Source organism: Giraffa tippelskirchi, chromosome 7 (genome assembly GCF_054371585.1).
Source record: "Giraffa tippelskirchi isolate mGirTip1 chromosome 7, T2T-mGirTip1v1.2.pri, whole genome shotgun sequence".
Classification (NCBI taxonomy): Eukaryota; Metazoa; Chordata; class Mammalia; order Artiodactyla; family Giraffidae; genus Giraffa; species Giraffa tippelskirchi.
This window is the reverse complement of record NC_137281.1, coordinates 92,518,259-92,543,142: the sequence shown is the minus strand read 5'-3', so window position 1 is coordinate 92,543,142 and position 24,884 is coordinate 92,518,259. Positions and strand designations below refer to the sequence as shown.

Below are 24,884 nucleotides of genomic sequence, written 5' to 3'. Positions count from 1 at the left end.
ATAACACTAAAGAGCCCTCCAACTGGAAACAGATCTCATTACTTTTGCCAGACTTAATCTCTTACTTGAGTAGTTAATAAGCACTTTCAATAACCTTAATCGCATCACTTCAATTAAATGCCTAGATGCTATTTCCACAGGAAATAAATGTCTACAGACCATAAACTTGACTTGGTTAATAGCTAACGTGGGAGAAAGGTGGGAACTGGACTCAGATAAAGGGCTACTGTTGGGCGATGGTAAATGAGTGATCCACCCTCACATGGGGCTATCTGAGGCCTCTGTTGGGATATGCAGGTAGGGGAAGTGAAATGAAACACAAAGGCAGCTGGAAGCAGGAAAATTCTCCCTGTGTGGACCCTCCAGCTACTGAAAGTCGCTGAGAAAGAAAGAAAGTGAAAGAAAGTGAAGTCGCTCAGTCGTGTCCGACTCTTTGCGACCCCATGGACTGTAGCCTACCAGGCTCCTCCGTCCATGGGATTCTCCAGGCAAGAATACTGGAGTGGGTTGCCATTTCCTTCTCCAGAAAGTCGCTGAAGGATCCCGAAAACAATGAGGACTCATGGCCACAGAGAAGGGGGACTGATGGGAGATAGGAGACAGGAACACAAGATACAGATGAAAAATAGTATCCGGAGAACTCCCTCCCTTCACACTTTTCAAAGAAGGACCGATGATAAGAAATAATGTTTGGATGTCCCAGAGGAAGGTCCCAGCTAAAGAGAAGTTACCCATGTCAGAAAAACAAGGTTTCTCCTGCTCCCATTTTTCTGCTTTCCAATGCCTTTTTTTTTAAATAAAATGTTAGAAGCACAGGCAGTCTTCCTGACAAGGAATCCATGTGATTCTAATGACTGGATCCTAAAGTGCTGTGACGACCCCAGCACAAGGCTGGGGCCAAAGGAAAGGGAATGGTTCTGAGCACTTGTATGGAGCGGTCTCGTGAAAGGGTGACCATCTGTTGAACTGGCCCTTCAGTGAGTTCAAGGTCGACAGTCATCAGGGAAACTGAATGTCCTCTGTGTGCCTACCTTGACCCAGATACAATAGAACTTTTATAATACCTTTTTTTTTTTAATAGAAAAAGGACAACAAAATAAAAAGATAATTCTAAGTTGGGATAGGGGGACATTTACTGAAGTTCGGTGGACTTAATGCAGTTTCTGGAGAAGTGGCACACCCAGTCATAGGATTTAGTGTGACTTCTAAAAAGAGCCTTTGGGGTTGTGGTGGCTCTTGCATGCCCAGTCTCTAGAAGTCTCTGTCTAATGATTGCAGAGAGCTTCCTTTCCTGGCATTTCAAAGGCTCCAGCATTCACACGGAGAAAGGATTTTCATCACTAGGGTTCTATGATGCATGATATAAAATCTACAATTCTATGACTTTGCTGATGAAGCAGTTTGGTTCTATTAGGAAGTAGCAAGTTTCATCAAAGTAAGAGCAGTACACTACAAACACAAAATGAAGAACATTTACTACACTTTAAAGAATCACACCCTGGATCAGTGATTTAGAGAAATTTATAAAACGGCAAGAGTTCAAAATGAACAGAAGCTTTTTAAACGCCTCTTTCCTAGATAGATATTTTTATCTCAAAAATTTCACATGATGTTTCCTCTAACCTTTAAGAGACTCTATGTTATATTACGAGCCTAGACAAAGCATTGACCATATGCTGTGAAATGACTACTGAAAAAGAACCTATTATCTACACAGCGGCATGCTATACCCTGAGCACCTGGCCGCACTGGACTGGAACACGGTGTCAATACAGGAGTGGCACTTAAATAAACTGTCTTTTTGGGCCTTACTGAACCCACTTATAGAACCGCCAGAATTATTTTCATGTAAAATTTTAAATCACATGAAACATACAAGCCAAATTAGCTCTTTAGCACCTTCTGCATAAGACATGATGTTATACCAGTAACAGCAAAATCCATATATAAAACATAACTTCAGGATAAACATTACTTTGTGCTTATTTGAGAAATAAAAAAGTTAAAAAAAAACAAACAGAAAATCTGAACCAAGTTTCTTCAAGTGAGAAGGAATTCATCCCTCTTCTAGTATTTAAAAAAAAGTTTTTGTCATAAAATAAGACCACTTACAAAAGGGATCACTATAAAGAAGCAAAACCAAAACCTGAAACCTCTGACAATAGAGGAGCAAAGACACAGTATGCTTCCACTCTTCTTAGAGAATCCCAACAAATCCAGGCTACCCCAGCAACATGAACAGCAGAATTTAGGTCAAGGGGCCAATTAGCATCAAAGGCAGTGACAAGTTGCTACTTCTCTCTGCCCAGTCCTGTTTCCTTTGAGAGTCTTGTGTTCAGCAACAATGGAGGCAGCTTAAGAGCATGCCGAAACAAACAAACAAAAAAATTTAAGGCATTTACAAAATATTGCTTCTAGAAGCAACTATACCCCTAACCCCCTAAGTCAACACCATCTCCACACTCCTTAATACCACTCCGAGCTATACTGTTACAAGGTGAATTAACTGGGCCAAGGAAGATCGATTCATTGTTAATTAGCCAGTCTCTGAATAGCACAAGCAGATTGCCTGTGGGTCGCGCATGAACACATGTAAAGCATTTTAAACCGGGACTAACCTGGAGGTGACTGGTGCTGGGGCTGAGCTGTGGTCCTTCCTGGCCCCAAGGTCTTTTCCAAAGGTTCCCCGGGCACCAACCGAGGTTGGCCCACTCTGAGGGAGGTCGAGCTGGCCCCTTTGGTCTCCGTGACCTTGGCAGAGGATGGTGGCTCCAAGGTGTCAACAGAGAGGGACCCAGAGAAAGCACGGCTCCTTCCAGAAAGAGAGTCATCAAGAGCGGCTTCCCTCTCTCCAGGTGGTGAGGAGAGCCGGAGGATCCTGTGATGCTGCTGAGGGCTGGGGAGCCTTGGAGACAGAGGTAAGGGAACAGGTGACATTCGTTTGCACGTGCTGGGCGGAAAGGCTGAATTATTCATTACCGGGCCAAGAGCGGCCAGCGCTGGTGGGGGCAGCCTCTTCTCATCACTTCCAGGGTCCACACCACCACGGGGCAGATCCAGAAACAAGGTTTTGCGGCTGCTTCTTCCAAGCCCAGCTCCCCTCTTGCTCCTGGTTTCTGGGAGGGTGTGGGCGCCGATCGTGCCAAAGGGAAAGCCCAGCAGTTTGCCCTCGGCGGCATCATCTATCTTCTCGCTCTCTATCACCTTCAGGAGGACCTTGTTCACAGCCCCCTCAGTGCTGGTTGGGGGGCACTCCCCAGCTGATGGCTGCCATGACCTGTCCCTTCGCTGTTCCTTGTCCAGGCCCCTGGCTCCCCAAGCCCCAGCCTCAGCTCCCGGGAGGGTGAGCAAGTCTGCACCGGGTATGAACTCAGCTGGGGCTGCTAGGCCAGCGGCAATCTTTCCCTCACCCTCAGGATACGTTTTGACTACTCGCTGTACCTGAGTGGACAGATCCTGGACTCTAGCCACCACTCTGGAGACAGGCTTCTTCCTGTGAGTCCACTCAGCAGCCTTCGCTCTCCGGCCTCCCACTGCCTCCAGTTCTTTCTCAGGCTCCTTGTGACTTTCAGTCAAGCCTGTTTGCTGATGCACTAGCCTGCGAGGGATTCTCTTCAGCTCCCTTGCTCTATCATGCCCTGGCTCCGTGGAACTGCAGTCAGGGGGCAGCCCGCCTTTTCCCAGCCCCGCATCTTCAGAAGGCTTCTTGATGCTTCCCGAGCCAGAGTCAGCATCCAGGGTCCTGGGGACCTCTAGGGTGCAGCTGTCTCTCCTCTGCAGGGATGAAGTAAGCGCCCCATTGAGGAGCAAGTTGCCTCTCTCCTCCAGAAGCCAAAGATGAGGCCTTGTTCGAGAGAGAGGAAGGGAACTGCTGGAATAGACCTGGTCCTTCCCCAGCAGAGGAGCCAATTCCTGTCCTCCATGCCCCTTTCTTCTTGTCCTCTTCTGCAGGGAGCTTTGAGAGAGCCCCTCAAAGCTCTCTCTCCTTCCACCAAACCTCCGGGCCTTTTTGTTCCCATGGGAGCTCCTCTTGTTGAGACAGCCCACGGCAGGCTCCCCCAGCCAGTCGCCAGCACTCTGGAAACAGTCATCCTCGGGGGCCAGGCTTACAGTGAGCTCGGGCAGCTTTCCCTCCTGGTTCCCCATCGTAATCCCCAGGATGTGGTCTGAGCTCAGCAGACCGGCCAGCAGTCTCTCCCTCTCGGCAGTAAGTTTGTACAGCTCAGTCAGGATGTCTTTCGTGGGAGTCGGCTTGAAAAAGATGTCTCCTGGATGTTCGTTCGGCTGCAGACTGAGGCTGTGGATGTCGGACCCCTCCCTGACTTGGTAGCAGTTATGAAACCCTTTACTGGATCTGTCTAGAGTTATGGTGTCCTTGTATGAAAATCCTCTGACTTCGCCCCTTGGAAGATAGAAGCTGATGTAGCAGAGTTCGGTAATGGGTTTACGCAATTGGAGGGTGCAGTGAGTGCCTTCCATTATGCCTACCTAATTATTCATGCCTCGGAGATGCTGGTCTGTGGTCAGGCTTCTGAGGCTCCAGTGGTGGGGCATGTGATGGTGGCAGTGTGGGGAAAGCAGCTGACAGTCATCTCCAGCAACAAGACTGCCTGTGAGGGAAATGGGAGGAAAGCAGCTAGTCTAACAGACTGCAGGAATCACATACCGATAGAATTCAAAGCATAACCGGTCTTACCCTTCCTCTCCGGCTGACCTCAATCAACTCGAGACATCAGCCAGAAGGCTGAGTGCAACCTCTTCCCCATTCCCAGCCCACCCTTGACTAGCAAAGCTTTTCTACAGCTGAGAATAGGAGAGTGCTCTAATATTAGCCCCAAGACAAAAGTCCCTTTGCCCCTTTTCCCTATGTGGTAACTTAATGTATACCCTAAGCAGGTCTCTCAACTTCTCAAGGTTTCGTTTAGGTTCTTCTATAAAACAGAGCTAACATACCTCCCAGAAATCCTGAGGAGAGGGGACTTTGAGATCCTTAGAAAACATAGCCATTTTAGTAACTCGGGTTTGGAAGATTACTTTGCAAAAATGAGTCAAACCTTTTTACTCTCCAAGAAGCACCTTCTAAGATTTAAGATTATGGATCAGACGGTAAAGAATCTGCCTGCAATGCAAGAGACCTGGGTTCCATCCCGGGGTCAGGAAGATCCCCTAGAGTAGGAAATGGCAACCCACCCAGTATTCTTGCTTGGAGAATCTCATGGACAAAGTACCTGGTGAGCTACTGTCCATGGGATCACAAATAGTCAGACATGACAAGCAACTAACACACACTCTATTTAACTTAAAGAAATACGGAGGAAAGATATTAGGTACAAATCTGACGTCTCTTTTGGACACAATTCATAAATTCTGCTAAAAGAGCTAAAAGTGAAAATTTTTAATTTTAAAATTAAAAGAAGTAACTCAGGCATCTTAATCAGGTTCTCTTTGTTTTTTGTTTTCCTACTTCTTTCCTATCTGAAGTCAAATGGAACGGCAGAGAAAAAGGAAAAATCTGTAAGCCATTGCTGGCCCTGTATGGACTTTCAATCAATGTCTTCACCGTCAAAGTGGCTGAAATGTCACATCGATGGGGAAGGCAGCTGCTCCCTCTTGTGATGTGAAGTATCCCAGGGGCGTCTCTCTGGCTAACATTCCTCCACACAATCATGAGTTTAGAATTCTATATTATGACACTTCATTTCTCAAATGAAGGCACTGCCCAGTCTTCAGGACTTCCAAGCTTAAAAAGAAATCCCCTGGGGAGGGTAACACAATAGCCATTTATTAACCACTGATATCTTTAGTGATATCTCAGCTCTCTACATAAAACTACATTTTGAGTGTAGGAAGAGAGAAAGGATGAAGAGCATTTTAACAGAGACTCCTTACTGAAGACAGATGAAAATAAGAGGGATAAAATGAAGGTAAAAAGAAAAGAAGAAAAAAAGCAACCGTCTGGCCAACCTAGAAGTTCCAGAAGGACTCAGGGTACTCATAGGTGTTAAAGGGCAAGAAGAGAGGAAGCACAGAAGAAATGAGAGGCCAGCTGAGGCCTTGCCTCTCTCATAGCTTTCTATGGGATTGTTCTCATTCAACTATAACATCTCTAAAACTTGTCTAATGTGCTCATTCCTGGCCTTTCTTAAAGGTGCCCATGTATATAGATTCTTAATACTTAATAGTACAAACTCTCTGAATATATCCAAGAACTCACTTTGGAGGTGGTTTTTTTATTCGGAAGTGGTACAATAGTCATAAACAACCAGTTATAAAAGCAAATGCATAGCTGCCAATATCCACTCTTCATGATGCTGAGCATTGAGAGTTCAACTTAGGAACTGTCAAAACAGCTGAAGTGAAGCTGCTGAAGTGCTATTATTGTAAGTTGGAGAACAATGGGAAAGGTCTTGTCTTGCCTTCGAGCATCACTCACCTCTAGTTCTTCTTACCTTCTCAATTTCCCTGGATTAGAAAAAGTGTGTGATGTGGGAGAAGGGGAAGAATCAAAGTTGGTTGTTTTTTTTTTATAATCTGTCCAAAGTAGCAGCACAAAGTTCATGCTATGATTTCAGATGAAACCATGATTGCCTATTTTAAAAGTCTATGCCCTAAGAGAGGGAATTTTATGTATTGAATATATATGTGTGCACACTTCTATTTTACTATCTCATTTAACAAACATATTTCCCTTTTACAGGTGAAGAAATTGAAATTCAGAGAGCTTAAGGACCTGGTCTAAGGCCATATGGCTCAAAAGAAGCAAGAATAAAACCTAGATCTATCTCATGTCATGGCTTTGTAGGTAAAGTGGCTCCTTATTTACTGCCTTCTAGTGCTGAACTAGTTTTTCAAGAAATTTGAATAGAAGAGTTCCTCTATTTTGCTAGCTTGGTATTACATTATTTCTTCAAATATGTCTCATATCTTGCTACTTTTACAACTCGTGTTTTGGCATGTCTGATCAGACAAAATGCTGTTCTCTAAGGCTGTCCCTTAAACAATATAATTCAAGGTCAGGGCACCAGAAACTCATTAAATCTATACCTGTCAAGTGGAACTCTTGAAAATTCTAATACAGAAAATAAGGAGGAACAGACTCACATGAAGGCTATATCTTTCGTGAAAATTATAGACATACAGTGCTCTTTTATAGGGTTAACTACTTTTTTCTCCTTGTCTTTATAAGTCTTGATTATACACATGGAGAAAATGTCATGGTTAGTATTATGTATATTAGTCATGGTTGGGAAACTAAAGCCAAGTTTTAGGAAATTATGAGATTGGATTTTATAGCTATAAAACCACAATTCAAGGCATGAACCTACTATTTTTTAAAAAAAACAGTTCCACATAGAAATTTCAATACAGAATGCTCTTTTTGGTGCCCATGACTAGGATCAGGGAGGCGCAGAACAGAGAGAGAGAAAAAAAAAAATGGAAACAGGAGTTTGCCCCATGCTCTTCAGTCAGTTCAGTCGCTCAATTGTGTCCGACTCTTTGCGACCCCATGAACTGCAGCACGCCAGGCCTCCCTGTCCATCACCAACACCCAGAGTCTACCCAAACCCATGTCCATCGAGTCAGTGATGCCATCCAGCCATCTCATCCTCTGTCGTCCCCTTCTTCTCCTACCCCAATCCTACCGAGCATTAGGGTCTTTTCCAATGAGTCAACTCTTCACATGGGGTGGCCAAAGTATTGGAGTTTCAGCTTCAACATCAGTCCTTCCAATGAACACCCAGGACTGATCTCCTTTAGGATGGATTGATTGGATCTCCTTGCAGTCCAAGGGACTCTCAAGAGTCTTCTCCAACACCACAGTTCAAAAGCATCAATTCTGCGGCCCTCAGCTTTCTTCACCATCCAACTCTCACATCCATACATGACCACTGGAAAAACCATAGCCTTGACTAGACGGACTTCTGTTGGCAAAGTAATGTCTCTGCTTTTAAATATGCTATCTAGGTTCGTCATAACCTTCCATCCAAGGAGTAAGCGTCTTTTAATTTCATGGCTGCAATCACCATCAGCAGTGATCTTGGAGCCCCCAAAAATGAAGTCTGACACTGTTTCCACTGTTTCCCCATCTATTTCCCATGAAGTGATGGGACCAGATGCCATGATCTTAGTTTTCTGAACGTTGAGCTTTAAGCCAACTTTTTCCCTCTCCTCTTTCACTTTCATCAAGAGGCTCTTTAGTTCTTCTTTACTTTCTGCCATAAGGGTGGTGTCATCTGCATATGTGAGGTTATTGATATTTCTCCTGGCAATCTTGATTCCAGCTCATGCTTCTTCCAGCCCAGCGTTTCTCATGATGTACTCTGCATATAAGTTAAATAAGCAGGGTGACAATATACAGCCTTGATCTACTCCTTTTCCTATTTGGAACCAGTCTGTTGTTCCATGTCCACTTCTAACTGTTGCTTCCTGACCTGCATACAGGTTTCTCAAGAGACAGGTCAGATGATCTGGTATTCCCATCTCTTTCAGAATTTTCCACAGTTTATTGTGATCCACACAGTCAAAGGCTTTGGCATAGTCAAGAAACAGAAATAGATGTTTTTCTGGAACTCTCTTGCTTTTTCGATGATCCAGCGGATATTGGCAATTTGATCTCTGGTTCCTCTGCCTTTTCTAAAACCAGCTTGAACATCTGGAAGTTCACGGTTCACGTATTGCTGAAGCCTGGCTTGGAGAATTTTGAGCATTACTTTACTAGCATGTGAGATGAGTGCAATTGTGCAGTAGGTTTGAGCATTCTTTGGCATTGCCTTTCTTTAGGATTGGAATGAAAACTGACCTTTTCCAGTCCTGTGGCCACTGCTGAGTTTTCCAAATTTGCTGGCATATCGAGTGCAGCACTTTCACAGCATCATCTTTCAGGATTTGAAACAGCTCAGCTGGAATTCCATCACCTCCACTAGCTTTGTTCGTAGTGATGCTTTCTAAGGCCCACTTGACTTCACATTCCAGGATGTCTGGCTCTAGGTGAGTGATCATACCATCGTGATTATCTGGGTCGTGAAGATCTTTTTTGTACAGTTCTTCTGTGTATTCTTGCCACCTCTTCTTAATATCTTCTGCTTCTGTTAGGTCCATACCATTTCTGTCCTTTATCGAGCCTATCTTTGCATAAAATGTTCCTACATTTTCTCCACTCTGGGCACTAGGGACTAGAAGTGTGGTAAGAGACTGTACTGAACACAGGCTAAGGAGCTGGAACATCGCAGGAGCCATAGCGAATCACTAAAGAATCCTAAGCAAGGTATGCTGCTTCTTTAGATTTGTATTATAGAAAGATCACTCCAGAAGCAAAGTGGAGACTAGACCAACAGGGCTAAGACTAGGGTTATAGGCTTCCCTAGTGGCGCAGATGGTAAAGAATCTACCTGCAATGTGGGAGACCTAGGTTGGATCCCTGGGTCTGGAAGATCCCCTGGAGAAAGAAATGGCAACCCACTCTAGTAATCTTGCCTGGAGAATCCTATGGACAGAGAAGCCTGGTGTGCTACAGTCCATAGGGTCGCAAAGAGTCAGACACGACTGAGCCAACTAACACTTTCACTTTCATATCATATATAAGGAGTTCCATGTAAGATAATCACACTCCATCCTTATTCAACCACCGAATACACCTTAAAAATCTATACAGAATGCATGGAGTAGTTATTTGAGTACTCTGAAAAGTAAATAGTACCAAGCCAATTGGTGAAGAAGACTAGACTTTGAAGTGTCATCCAACTGCTTTATTGCAGTTAAATTTGTCCATTTTTCCTCCAGTAGCCCCTTAGCCTAGACTCAGATCACCCTGAAACATGAAAGTGAGTATCAGCACAAACAGAGAAAGTTCTGGAGGAAATCTTCCTAGTACAGGATCAGAAATAGAAAAGATATCTCCCGACAGTGACAGCAGCAGCAGTAGCAGCCCGTTGGCACCTAAAACTCTAAAAGAAGAGAATGTTCCTCTTTGATCAGAGAAACTGTAGTCCCAAGACACTGGGGGCAAACTCTGTTCCTTTCTTCGTTTTTGTCTCTTTGTTCTGCCCCTCGTTGGCCCCAGATGTCAGTACAGTTCCAAGAAGTTTGAAGCAGAGCTAGATAAAGTCTCAGGTTTATAGCTAGAGGATTGAAAATCCCCAGAGAGTCCCCCAAATATGGGGAGCTTAGAAAATAACCCAATCAGTGATTTATGAACTCCGGAATTCACCCCCAACTGTGTATGTGTGGACCTAATCCACACAGCAGCATTCAAAAGACTTTGGGAAAAAAAATAAACAAAAAACTAACAGACAGACCTTCAGACTAAGAGACAGACCTCCAGGACGTCCCTAGTGGTCCAGTAGTTAAGACTCCATTCTTTCAATGCTGGGGTCCCAGTTTGATCCCCGGTTAGGGAACTAGGATCCTGCATGCTACCCTCCTACAGGTGCAAATGGGTAGCATGTGCATGGGAAAGCCCCAAAGAACACTGCAAAAGCTCTGAATGTTGACATTAAAACCACAACCAACAGAAGACTGATTAGAACTTTCAGCTTGAACTAAACCAGGTTGGCTGCCTGAAAAGGGGAAAACATTACTCAGAGTGTATAATATTCCAAATATTCAGGATGCAACTCAAAACTACTTAGCAATACAAAGAACCAGGATGCAAACAGTATGGAGTTTGGATGGGTCATGGGTTTGGATGAAGTTACTCAAGGAGAGTATGCAGACTGAGAAAAGATTACAGAGTATAGTACTGGGAACACAGATATTTAAGGAATAAATGGAGGAAAAAGAAACCTCAAAAGAGGCTGAGACAGAAATAGGAAGTAAGACAACTCCCCAAATTTTGTATCTAAATAAACTAAAGTTCAATAGTCTAACTTATTATGCTTTTATTATAAGTTTATAAACTCTAGATTTAAATCTTTCAATCAGTGTAGCCAAACTGAGAGCAAAACCCACACCTCAGAAGCTAATGCTATATTAAACCATAGGGCTTCCATAATATTGGTAAGATGTTATGGAAAAATCTATAATGTGGATTGAACTTTTGGCCAACCCAATCCTATTAATGGCAGAAGTTTCTTTCTCCCTTCTCTGAGAGTAACAGAAGTCACATATCCAGTTGCATCCATAAGTTCTTAGCTTCAGCTTTATCTATCATCCCTTCTCAATGACCTGCTACATTTTCTTCTATAATTATCTTTACTACATTTTTTTTTGCAGAGAAATACCATAAAAATAGTAAAAATCACATGGTATCATACCACAGTGGAGGCCATTTCAACCAGGGATCAAAACAGAGGGCATAGAAAATGAAAGGTGTGACTTTGAGGTTATAGATCTCAACACTGGCTGTGGTGCATGGCAGGATACTTGGCAAAAATAAGTCCCCATGAATTGTCAAAGAGAAGAGTTCCATTCTTAGAGTCCCGAAAAAAAATTTTTTTTAGTCTCACAGAGGTGTTGCTGCTTCCAAGATGAAATACTATTCTACCAGATTCTGGGGGTCCAAATCCAGATGTAAATGTTCATGCCATGTGTTCAGAATTCCTTAGTTTCCAATGATCATAGAGAAGGTATTCCTATTTATTCTCTCTCTGGGCCTTATCATTTAACAAAAAATTTCAAGCAAAGAACATTATCTTCACTGGAAGGTAGGGACTGAGAACAATAGTTTAATAATAAGGTAGAATTAGTTGAAAAGAACAAGTGCTTCCACTGAATGCACAAGAACACAAGTTTTGATATACTAGTGGCACAAAGACAATCCAACTTGCTTGAATTTGGCAACCACTGTGTATCTTAGAGGAAACTTATGGAAAAGAAAAGATAATTTCATGTTTTCTGGTCCAAGGATGAATTTTAGAATCATTGGAACATCCAAATTTAAGATAGATTATTGCAAAGAAATACAAACATTTTCCAATTTACTTCCCCATTCTCTTCCACAGTTTGAAATTATTTTTATCAAAAAAAACTCATTGTGTATATCCTTTACTATCATCAGTGAATAATTAAAGAACTGCTTCTGGAGCATGGAATAACTATCTGTGGTTCTCCCTAAATCTCCCTCTCTCAGGCAAGAACAGACTGTCAGAATTCAGCCATCAGTCCAGCATCCCTGTCAGTGTCTGGATCTGGATAAACATACCTCATGTTCTTTCTTCCTTCAAATTTTAGGTCCTCTGTGACATGAGAAATTTAATTTCTAAGCTTCCAATCCACTAACTGAAAATACTACTTGGTGATACCTACAAGATGACCAAAAAACTACAAAATGCTTCCTTTTTGCAGAAGTCTGCCCTGAACCAATGAACTTCAACCTCAGCACTCCAGGGTGCTCCACATCAAAAGAAAGCTGCTGAGCAGGGCAAAAGCTACTCTGGGACAATCCATTAACAAGTTGGAGTACAGTACAATGCTGAATCATTTCATGTATTTTCCATCTGAGAAGCCAGAAGAAAAGAAACTGTAAGTCTTAGGAGGGGAATAAAGCAAGAAAAGCAAAATACAAGGAAAGGGACTTCCCTGGGGTTGCAGTGGATAAGAATCCGCCTGCCAATGGAGAGGACATGGGTTCGATCTCAGAAGATCCCACATGTCACAAAGCAACTAAACCTGGCCCCAGAGCAACTAAGCCCGTGTACTACAGCTGCTGAAGACTGCACGCTCAAGAGCCTGAGCTCCACCACAAGAGAAGTCACTGCAATGAGAAGCCTGTGCACCACAACAAAGAATAGCCCTCACTTATAGCAACGAGAAAAAGCCTTTGCAAAGCAAAACAAAGACCAGCATAGCCAAAAATAAAATAAATAAAATTTAAAAAAAAAGAAAGAAAGGACTATAAAGTGGGATTATATACAATTCCATGCTGAGTTCATAGGCCTATTTCAAGCAGCACTGCCTCACTCTGCTTTGGCTAAAACACAGCAGCTCTGCAGGTGCCACACACTAAATTATACATCTTAATCCGGTCTGCCAAGTGACCTTCTCTGGTTGTGCCTACTGTCAAAGCACTTTGTTCCCTGGTGAGTCTTCAGGTCTTTCATTTCCTCTCGCAAACACCAGGCAGACAGTCTCTCCAAAACAACACTGCTGGGCTGATTTCTTCCCTGACTCTTTTTCCGGTAAGTAAGTACATGATTTTTCTCTACCCCAAATGGAAAGATCTGTTGTGCCTCATCATAATAGGAAATTATTGCCTTTAGCAGATGCTAGTCAATGCTCATGACATTATTTCACCAATGCCTAAAATTAGATCCAACAATTAGCTGCAGTCATTCTGTTTACTGTAGATTTCCTAACTGATTCTGGGCCTAAAAGGCCAATGCAAAATCTTTTTTTGCTCAGTCATTGGCCCAGCCATGGCCTGTGATTCCATCTGAGTCCAATATTACTAAGATAGATTACCTATAACTTCCATTTTTTAACTGGATATTGTCCATCTCCATACAGATTCACGCTCTGTCCTTTCACACACCAATTTAAGCACCAGGAGGCTGACTTTTTTGGACTCCGTCAACATCAACAAGCTCCCCTGCACTCTAGCCACTAGGTTTAGCCACTGAAAAATACTAGCACCAGGTTAGAAGGCAGAATGGGAAAAGGGTCAGGATATCTACTCCCTGGCTCCCTCCCTCCTAGACTATGGTTTTCTAACAGGTGGGTCCCCTACTCATGAAGACCACAGCGGCTCTTGGGGGGTCGTCCTTCAGCTACAGTCACTTCTTCTGGATACCATTACTGCTCCCTCCCATTGCTCATTCAGGCCTAGGTAGTTTTGAATTCTGTCTCTCACATGTGATTTGGGACACTTTACTGCCTGCCTGTCTACCTCCTGCCCACCCTAGGTTGGGACACAGCGTCACTGTTCTTCAGATAGAAGATACAAACACGAGGGTAGATCTGCAACAGCTTTCTAGCTTTTCTCTCCCTGAAGGAATTTTTCTTCAAAGACTCTAAACACAGCGGGAGTAGGAGTACAGGAGTCACAACTAAATGACTAAAATACAAAGCAGAAAGAGATCCATTCAATAGACATCAAACAAAAAAATCAGAGGTCAAATAAAGGAGAAAGTACATTAGATTTGTAGGATCAGAAAATCCTTCAGGAGAAGCATTTGAAACTGCCTCTCAAAAAGGGTAAGATCTCAACAAGTATAGATTAAGAAAAGGGAGATACAAGAGGAGGAACATTATATAAGACTGGGAAATTTGCTAACGTGCACAAAGCGAAAAATGACTTTCTTTCTTTTTTAGATGTGTATCAGGATTGGTAGGAAATTAATGCTAACTTCATTAAAAAAAATGGGAAACCACTGATGAGTCTTGATCAGGAAAGTAATATGTCCAGGATTAAACTTAAGGAAGATGAATTTAGCAGTAACGTCAGAACAGAATAGAGTAGAAAGAGATCAGAAAGAGCGTCAAGAATGAGGAACTCAGGAAAACAGAAAATTCTGCAAAGAAATTGAAAAAGAAACCAACTAGAAGGGGAGATTAGAAAAACAGCTTTAGATAGTAATTTTAGCAAAGTAATAGAACACCAAAATATACTGCAAAAAGCAAGAGATAGGCAGATAGTTAAGAGAAGGTAATAAAGAATAACCTGTACAAGTATTATGGCTTTGACTTCGTGGTTACTTTTGTTTTTGTTTTTTAAGACAAAGGAAACTTGAGCATGTTTTTAGGCTGAGAAAAAAGTAGTAGTGAAGAGAGAGCTATTAATGATACAAGTGAAAGATGGGATAAAGTATGGAACAACAGATGAAGGAAGGCCCCAAAGGGTGAAGACATGGGCTCAAGGATAAATGAGGAGGATCAGCCTTGACAAGAAAGAGAATCGTTTCATGATCAAAGACTAGGTCTAAGTTAAAAGGAAAAGACAATGATAAGCAGAAAGTACTGAAACTAACAGGGTTTACATATCACCTTCCCTGGATGGCTCAACTGGTAAAGAATCTGGCTGCAATGCAGGAGATACAGGAGATGTAGGTTTGAGGCCTAGCTTGGGAAGATCTCTGGAGAAGGGAATGGCAACCCACTCCAGTATTCTTGACTGAAAAATCCTATGGACAGAGGAGCCTGGGAGGTTACAGTCCAAAGGATCTTAAAGAGTCGGACATGACTGAGTGACTAAGCACATATGCATGCACACACATATCACCTCATTGAATTTTTTCTTCATAAAAACTGCAATTGTATGATTTTCTTTGTATTCCTACAATGTCACAAGAAGGACAACACTATGCTATTCTGTAGAAGCCAAACCTGTATCTTTAAAACCCTGATTTGACTAAGAGTCAAACGCATTCCAAGCTGGGCCTTATTATAACATACTGGAGAATCTCTGAAATAATTATATAGAGGTGAACTTTTGTTCAGTAGAATTATTTTGGTCAATAAATTTCTAGCCAAAGTCACAGCTGATAATCAAATAACAAGAAAAATGGCTCCTTTTGCAATTTTTACAAAATCAGTTCAGTTCAGTTCAGTCACTGTCGTGTCTGACTCTCTGCAACCCCATGGACTGCAGCACACCAGGCTTCTCTGTCTATCACCAACTCCCGGAGTTTACTTAAACTCATGTCCATCGAGTCGATGATGCCATCCAACCATCTCATCCTCTGTGGCCCCCTTCTTCTCCCACTTTCAACTTTTCCCAGCATCAGGGTCTTTTCCAATGAGTCAGTTCTTCGCATCATGTGGCCAAAGTATTGGAGTTTCAGCTTCAGTATCAGTTCTTCCAATAAATATTCAGGACTGATTTCCTTTAGGATTGACTGGTTGGATCTCCTAGAAGTCCAAGGGACTCTCAAGAGTCTTCTCCAACACCACAGTCCAAAAGTATCTATTCTTCGGTGCTCAGCGTTCTTTATAGTCCAACTCTCACATCCATACATGACTACTGGAAAAACCATAGCCTTGACTAGATGGACCTTTGTTGGCAAAATAATGTCTCTGCTTTTTAATATGCTGTCTAGGTTGGTCATAACTTTTCTTCCAAAGAGCAAGTGTCTTTTAATTTCATGGCTGCAGTCACCATCTTCAGTGATTTTGGAGCCCAAGATAATAAAGGCTGTCACTGTTTCCATTGTTTCCTCATCTATTTGCCATGAAGTGATGAGACTGGATGCCATGATCTTAGTCTTCTGAATGTTGAGTTTTCAGCCAACTTTTTCACTCTCCTCTTTCACTTTCATCAAGAGGCTCTTTAGTACTTCTTTGCTTTCTGTCACAAGGGTGCTGTCATCTGCTTATCTGAGGTTATTGATATTTATCCCGGCAATCTTGATTCCAGCTTGTGCCTCATCCAGCCCAGCGTTTCTCATGATGTACTCTGCATACAAGTTAAATAAGCAGGATGACAATATACAGCCTTGACGTACTCCTTCCAGCTTCGGAACCAGTCTGTTGTTCCATGTCCAGTTCTAACTGTTGCTTCCTGACCTGCATACAGATTTCTCAGGAGGCAGGTCAGGTGATCTGGTATTCCCATCTCTTTAAAAATTTTCCACAGTTTGTTGTGATCCACACAGTCAAAGGCTTTGGCACAGTCAATAATGCAGAAGTAGATGTTTTTCTGGAACTCTCTTGCTTTTTCGATGATCCAGCGGATGTTGGCAATTTGATCTCTGGTTCCTCTGCCTTTACTAAATCTAGCTTGAACATCAAGAATTTCACAGTTCACGTACTGCAGATTATTTTTTAAAATAATTTTACTTATTTATTTTTAGTTGTACTAGGTCTTCGTTGTTGCATGTGCTTTTCTTTAGCTGCAGCAAGTGAGGGATACTCTCTAGCTGCGGTGCCCAGGCTTCTCATTGCAGTGGCTTCTCTTTTGCTGAGCACAGGCTCTACAGCACAGGTTCAATAGTTAAGGCGCACAGGTTTAGTTGCTTTGGGGCATGTGGGATCTTCCTGGATCAGGGATCAAGTCTGTGTCTCCTGCATTAGCAGGCAGATTCTTTACCAATGAGCCACCAGGGAAGCCCTGTTTGTTTGTTTTTTTAATCCCTGAACCAAGCCACTCAGATACCCATGTGTGCTAAAAGGTGTGAGCATTGAAGATTCCCCCAAAGACTTCAGAGAATCCTTTCTTCACCTCTCCCTCATCTCTTTAAAACTTCATGACACAAAGATAAATTCCAGCCTACCACATGATCGCCAAGAAAATATCAGATATCGAGATCCTCAACACATCTCTGGGCTCATGCCTCTACTTGGTTTATATAATCATCTATTGGAAGTATATGAGTATATTGAGGGAAGAAACCCCTTCCTTGTGATTTTAAAAAAGAATCTGTACATATGAGATACTTACACATTGAATACTTAAGCTTCAAAGGTCAGTGTTTGATTGCACAGCATCCCATAAAGATGGGCTTGGCACATCCTTGGTTAAGACAGGCATAGCTTTCTTTTCAAAAATTAAAAGTGTCTTTTTAAATATGTGAACCCGTTCTGTGGAGTTTGCTTTTATGAGAAGTTTAAATCAGGAACAGTGATTGCATGTGTTAAGTCAAATTTGCATTTCCTAATTAAGGACACTGCTCTCGAATAATGACTTTCCAATTATACAGAATAAGGGGATTTAAAATAGACTTCTACATTTTATAGAGGAGAAAAGACCCTGGGAGGGGGCTTTAAGGGCACTCTCTTGTTTAAAGATCCACCAGAGAGCACAGATCTCATGGAGGAAGGGAGAAGGATGGGGACTCTCAGAGATAAAGCAATTCTGCCATCTCTCTTGTTTCCCCTATAGTCCCTCTGTTATGGAAAAAAAAATTAACTGTCTCACATTATGCATTCTAATTTTATAAAACATTCCCAAATACTTCCATGAATGTGTGCATGCTAAGTCACTTCAGCTGTGTCTGACTCTTTGTGACCCTATGGACTGAAACCCACCAAGCTCCTCTATTCATGAGATTCTCCAGGCAAGAATACTGCAGCGGGTCACCATGCCCTACTCCAGGGGATCTTCCTGACCCAAGGATCGAACCAGCATCTATTTTGTCTCCTGAATTTGCATACATCACCATAATATGAGATTTGTATAAACTTCTGTAAAAGAAGTTGTGTGGCTCCAATATCCATTGGAAACATACAACCACTCTCCAAGGCCAGTATGACAGATGTTGTCATTGTTGCTTACGTACAGAGAGGCTAAGGAGGACCAGAAAGTTTAAAGTGACTTGCCCCTGATTACACAGCTAGTGAGGAACAGAAGTGGGACTCAAATGCAGGTTACTGGATTCCTAGTTTGGTGGTCTTTCTACTATTCCACTATAGCTCAAAATCATTTTAAAAAGTGCCATAAAAAATTTATTGCTGGATAGACTTTTAAATGCAATGTAGTACTACACAGGATGAAGCAAGTGGGCTCAAAGCCAGTCTTTGGTAAGGGTTTCTCATGTAAGTATGATCTGTAGAGTTCTATGTCTGATTAAATATTCAGAATTCTACAGAGGTCAATAATTTATAGGCAATAGTTTCATAAGGTGTATCTGCTTCCTTTTTGTGTTGTTGCTTTTGAAAAAGACATACAAGATTCACAAACCCTAATGCTTACCATGGTAATCAAGATAGGCTCTTATTCATCTTAAATTTAATGTCAGTTCATAAAGTCTGCCATATGAGTTAGTTATTTTGAAATGAATTTTTCACAATACCAGTAACTCTCTCTATGGCAATGTTTAAACAGAAAGATCTCCCAAGAAAGGGACAGGGTAACCCACCACTCCATTCCAACCCAGTGTCCATGTCTCTTTCAGCAAAGATAGCTGGAATCTCCACTGCTGTCTGGCAAGCTCATTTTCCTTGGTTGACTAAGAGCCAGGAAGGTAACATTTTGAAGACAATCAATAAGAATCTACAAAAACTAAAAATAGGTGGATTCATATTCGGTTAGAAGGAGGAAGAAAAGCAAGCAGAGGAGGAAGAAGAAGATGAGATGAGGCAACATCTCATTAGGTCTTAACCATTGCTAGGCCCCAGTGAAGTGCTTCCAATGTCTCATTCATTTAATTCTCATAGATCTATGAGATGAGTACTAACAATACTCCCTCTTTACCCATGAGAACCATATAAGCTTAAGTAACTTACACAAAATCACAAGAACTGGAAATTGAATCTAAGCCTAAACGTCTTAAAAATTTGCATGTAGAAGTTACAAAATAATGCATTTTCAAAAACTTCAAGGAGAGAGGCTTCCCAGATGGCACAGCAGTAAAGAATCCACCTGCCAAGACAAGAGATGCAGGAGACCAGGATTCAATCCCTGGGTCAGGAAGAACTTCTAGAGGAGTAAATGTCAACCCACTCCAGTATTCTTGCCTGGAAAATCTCCTGAACAGGGGAGCCTCTAGGGCTACAGTACCTGGGGTTGCAGACAGTGAGACACAATTTAGCAACTGAGCATGCACACGCTGGGGAGAGAAAATAAATCTGCTATGGGACACTCACAAGAGACCTCTTACACCTCTACATAAGGATTAGTTCTCTTCTTTGATGGTTAAGGCTTCCCTGATAGCTCAGCTGGTAAAGAATCCGCCTGCAATGCAGGAGACCTGTGTTCGATCCCTGGGTTGGGAAGATCCCCTGGAGAAGGAAATGGCCTCCCACTCCAGTATTCTGGCCTGGAGAATTCCATGGACTGTATAGTCCATGGGGTCACAAAGACAGTTGATGGTTAAGACATTATGGCAATTACGCAAGTAAGGCCATGATCTACATGCTCCTTAGCCAGTATGTTAATTATCCATCTGGCAGAAAGGAAAAAGCACATGTAATGTTTACAAAATTCCTGCCAGGAATTTTTCTCTGTTCTAAAAGTATGCAAGTGTTCAGTCTAATGTTTTCACCAGGGCCTAGAGAAAGATTTGTCTCACAATGGCCCAGAGCGGTGAGGACAGTCAAAATTGGACATCACCATTAAATCTGCTTAAGTGAAGTTAACAGAAATATGATTGAATATTAATAAGTTTTGACTTCAGAGACTTCCTGGGCAGTCCAGTGGTTACAACAGACTGGTTCCAAATTGGGAAAGGAGTACGTCAAGGCTATATATTGTCACCCTGCTTATTTAACTTATACACAGAGTACATCATGTGAAATGTTGGGCTGGATGAAGCACAAGCTGGAATCAAGATTGCTAGGAGAAATATCAATAACCTCATATATACAGATGACACCACTCTTACGGCAGAAAGTGAAGAAGAACTAAAGAGCCTCTTGATGAAAGTGAAAGAGGAGACTGAAAAAGCTGGCTTAAAACTCAACATTCAGAAAACTAAGATCATGGCATCCAGTCCCATCACTTCAAGGCAAATCAGTTCAGTCGCTCAGTCGTGTCTGACTCTTTGTTACCCTATGAACCACAGCATGCCAGGCCTCCCTGTCCATCACCAACTCCTGGAGTCCACCCAAACCCATGTCCATTGAGTCGGTGATGCCATCCAACCATCTCATCTTCTGTTGTCCCCTTCTCCTCCTGCCCTCAATCTTTCCCAGCATTAGGGTCTTTTCAAATGAGTCAGCTCTTCACATCAGGTGGCCAAAGTATTGGAGTTTCAGCTTCAGCATCAGTCCTTCCAATGAATATTCAGGACTGATTCCCTTTAGGATGGACTGGTTGGATCTCCTTGCAGTCCAAGGGATTCTCAAGAGTCTTCTCCAACACCACAGTTCAAAGGCATCAATTCTTCTGCGCTCAGCTTTCTTTACAGTCCAACTCTCACATCCATACATGACCACTGGAAAAACCATAGCCTTGACTAGGCAGACCTTTGTTGACAAAGTAATGTCTCTGCTTTTCAATATGCTGTCTAGGTCGGTCATAACTTTCCTTCCAAGGCAAATAGATGGAGGAAAAATGGAAACAGTGACAGACTTTATTTTCTTGGGCTCCAAAATCACTGCAGATGGTGACTGCAGCGATGAAATTAAAAGACGCTTGCTCCTTGGAAGAAAAGCTATGACCAATCTAGACAGCCCATTAAAAAATAGAGATATTACTTTGCCAAGACAACTGAGTGACTGAACAACAACCACCACCACCAGTGGTTAAGACTTTGCACTTCCAGTGCAGAGGGGGAGGGTTCAGTCTCTGGTCAGGGAGCTAAGATCTCACATGCCATGTAGTGTGACCAAAAAAATAAATTAATAAATTATTAAAAAAAAAAAAAACTTTGACTGCAGGTATAATAAAAAATATTAAAGCACTCTCAGGCTTTGAAACAGTAACCCCTGTGAGCAGGAGCTTAGTTGTGGGTATGGACACTTAGAACTATGTCTACTCAAACATTTAAATCCATTCCACCTTGGGCAGAAGGTTGGAAGTTGTAATGGGAACGTCTAAACAATTTCTAACAAGTTTTTACCTTCTGATACCTGAAGTTAAAAGAATTAAAGTCTCATCCCTAATTTCAACAGGTCCTAAGACAAACACCTTCCATGTCACAGCAGGTATAGTTGGACCCAAAGGTTTGGCAGAGAAAGTAGTATCAGGCTCTAAACAAGTCTTCCTTTAATAAACTGTGCTGCTCTGAGAACTCCTCGTTTGACTGCCACTCACAATATCACTACTTAATGCAAAATGCTCATGTCCACAATTCCTATAGTTGGATATGTCACATGGGTGTCTAACAGTTCTCTTACACCATTTACACCCAATTTTAGAAGCATTTCCAGATGATTTCACAAGTTCCTTCTCAAAAATCTGTTAATTGACCTCAATTGAAAGGCAGAAACATTAAAAGACATTACATATCAGAAGTCAAAGATTGCACCTATCCAAATGGCAGGTTTGGAAAGAATAAAGGTAAAGGTAAGTATAGACTCATGAAACTGATGGAAAAGCCAAAGTTTTGAGGTATAGATGGTTACCCAAGACAACTTGTTATAGCAGTCTCATGCTGTTTCTAGAAATCTCCTATGTTCCTAGAATTCAAATAATATCCCCAAATAATCCTTTGAAAAATATCTGTTGTTGTTCATTCGCTGAGTTGTGTCCAACTCTTTGTGACCCCATGGACTGCAGCACGCCAGGCCTCCCTGTCCCTCGCCATCTAGGAAAAACATAAAGCAACTTAATAAGACCATTTTCGAATTTGAGATGGCTAAAACTCTGGTAGAATGAATACATAAATACATGCCACAAAACAACAGTAATTGAATTTTGAAACAAATGGCTATTGTTCTGATTCCTAACTGAAACTGTGATAGGTCTCTCCCCCTTCCCAGCACACAAGGGAACTCCTGGGAATTCACGAACTCTGAGCACAGTTTTGATGTCAGGAAGAGTTTATATTGTCTGTGACAAGTTTCAAAAGCAAATATATAAAAAGCACAGCAAACAGGCCTGTGATGGTAAGAATGCAGAATTAGAAGGACATGAAGTCCTGGGGTTCCATAAGTTTTTGCTGTTGTTCAGTCACTCAGGCATGTCTGACTCTTAGCGACCCCATGAACTGCAGCATACCAGGCTTCCCTGTCCTTCACTGCCTTCCAGAGTTTGTTCAAATTCATGTCCACTGAGTTGGTGATGCCACCCTACCATCTCATCCCCTGTTGCCCCCTTCTCCTCCTGCCTTCAATCTTTCCCAGCATCAGGGTCTTTCCCAATGAGTCAGCTCTACTTATCAGGTGGCCTAAGTACTGGAGTTTCAGCTTCAGCATCAGTCTTTCCAATGAATATTTAAGGTTGATTTCCTTTAGGATTGACTGGTTTGATCTCCTTGCTGTCCAAGGGACTCTCAAGAGTCTTCTCCAGCACCATGATTTGAAAGCCTTTTATAAAAAGTTGCAACTGACACACATTTCTGTCATACAAATTGCAGACTAAATCTGTGCATCAGATAAGGCTTTTAAATGCTTTATCATCAGATTAGGCAAAAATCTACTCTAAAGTGGGCATGTACTTGCATGATAAATCAGTTTTCAGTTGGGGGAATTCTGTGTGGATTAAGAGATAAGGATTTACCAAGAAAATCCTTCTTAAAGGGCCTGACATCATCAGGAGAAGCATTTGTTTGGCTGCCCTGGGGGCCTATTTGAGCTAAACAGATTTACAGCATTCAAGTTATTCTTCTAAAAAACCTCTTTTGCAACATTAAATATTTCAGTAAATACCAACATTTTATAATATAACTAACTTCTGGGCATGCAAATTTAATTCTACCAATGGGTCTGGGAGACAGGATACATTTCCCCACTCCTTTTCTTCAGTTGCAACTGCCTTTCCAAACTCAAAATGTCACTCTTACAACCTTAACAACAGCTAGTTCTTCTTCAATTCTAAGGTGTTTCCGTAAAATCTGTACGATGAACACATTCACAAATAAAGTTAGACATGTGGTCATGTATACAATTGTGTGTTAATATCACTAGCTGTCATCACACTGCATGGATTTGCATAGTGTGCAAAACACAATGATTCAAATGGGCGACATGAATGATACACCTAGGCTTCCCAGGTAAAGAACCCTCCTGACAAGCAAGAGACGTGAGTTCAATCACCGGGTCAGGAAGGTCCCCTGGCAAAGGCAATGGCAACCCACTCCTGTATTCCTGCCTGGGAAATCCCATGGACAGAGGAGCCTGGTGGGCTACAGTACAAGGGGTCACAAAAGAGTCAGACATGACTTAGGGACTCAACAATAACAACAACTAAGGTACAAAGACCAAAGGATCAAGACACATACTAACTTGAGGTTCCATGGCAAACTTGATGCAGAGGTCACTGGTATACTGAGTAGCCTGGAAGGAGGATGGCAAGATGAGGAAGGCACTCGACATATTGCAGGAGTATTATGGGGATCAGCATGCAGTGATGGACCACAGCCAGAGTAACTTGTCACCAAACGATGGGATGGGAAAGGGAAGGAGACTGATACTGGTTCTGTGGTTTGATACTGAATTAGAAATTCTGCCTTTGTCATCTCATTTAACTCTAGCAATTATCTTCTGCCTCATAAGGTTGTTGTTTCTCATTTTATACATCATAATAAATGAGGTTCACAGAAGGACGTAGTAGGGTTGGGCTTCAGCACAAGTCCACAGTCCTTTCAGTACAGAAAATTTGAGGAGCAGGGGCTTGAAGACTGGGTCTCAATCCTCTAGCTTATTAGAAAGGATATCAAACATGGAAAAGGAAAAGAGAAGGCAAATCATTCAAATAAAGCTGGAGGAAAATATAAAGGATGGAGAATGAACGACTGTGACTTTGAGGAGGAAGAGAGTAGGGTGGGGGTAGGGAGTCATATCACTGAAATAATGCAGCTAGTACAAGGATGACTTTCCCGGAGATTTTTCAATAAAAGAACATCGTATATCCCACAGGAAAAGGATGCAGCAGCTGAAAAACACCAGTCTAAAACTGCCACGTAGCAGAGTGACCTACGGGCACTGGTCTGGGATATCTAGTCCACCTTTTTTGTGAAAGTGATAGACAAGGAATCCTTCATGAGTTTATTATATGTGCAGATATACAGAAGAAGTTTTGGGGATTGGAAGGACAAGAGGCATGAAGGGGACCTATTTAGTTGCAGGAATCTGGAGGGAGAGGGGAAATTGTGGGTAAGGGATAGGTGGAGATAGAGAAAGAAGAGAACAATGGACAGAAAAGGACAATATCTGACACACACAGAGGAAAAAAGGTAGGAAAATTCCTTGTGTTCATAAAAGACTTTGTAAGACTATGAAACCAAGCAGCGCTGCCTCGGGGCCCAGGTGAGAGAGCATGGCCAGGGGTGGAGAAAGAGCTGTTCTTTCCCATGCATCATCTCCTTCAGTGTCCTGGGAACTCAAAAAGACCATCACAGAAAACTACTGTGCTCAACAGGGTGTCATTTTAACAGAGGGTTCCTGCAGAAGAGGTCAGAATAAAGACAAGG

At 42.2% G+C, this 24,884-nt stretch overlaps 1 protein-coding gene and 1 long non-coding RNA gene across 41 annotated transcripts in view; one reads left to right on the top strand and one right to left on the bottom strand.

Moving 5' to 3' along the window:
• Positions 1 to 24,884, bottom strand: part of FMN1 (formin 1) — a 487,763-nt gene that overhangs the window by 441,023 nt on the left and 21,856 nt on the right. For 25 of the 39 annotated variants that reach the window (XR_014058706.1, XR_014058707.1, XR_014058704.1 and 22 more), the window contains one exon: positions 2,619 to 4,610. Coding sequence is in view for 33 of the 39 variants with exons in the window: in XM_081507056.1 (XP_081363182.1) it covers positions 2,619 to 4,479 (1,861 nt within the window). In the remaining 6 variants the exon portion in view is untranslated. Of the gene's footprint in view, positions 1 to 2,618; positions 4,642 to 5,464; positions 5,620 to 24,884 lie in introns of those variants that run through there. The other 14 variants (XR_014058705.1, XR_014058702.1, XM_081507046.1 and 11 more) reach the window with 3 other exon arrangements.
• LOC145512736 (uncharacterized) lies at positions 5,690 to 17,442 on the top strand. Of its 2 annotated transcripts, none has more exons than XR_014058709.1 (4): positions 5,690 to 6,380; positions 6,698 to 6,802; positions 12,169 to 13,115; positions 13,839 to 14,607. It is a non-coding gene; the product is annotated as an uncharacterized LOC145512736 (long non-coding RNA). The 2 variants fall into 2 exon arrangements; XR_014058710.1 differs by having other exon boundaries at positions 5,695 to 5,924; positions 12,068 to 13,115; positions 13,839 to 17,442.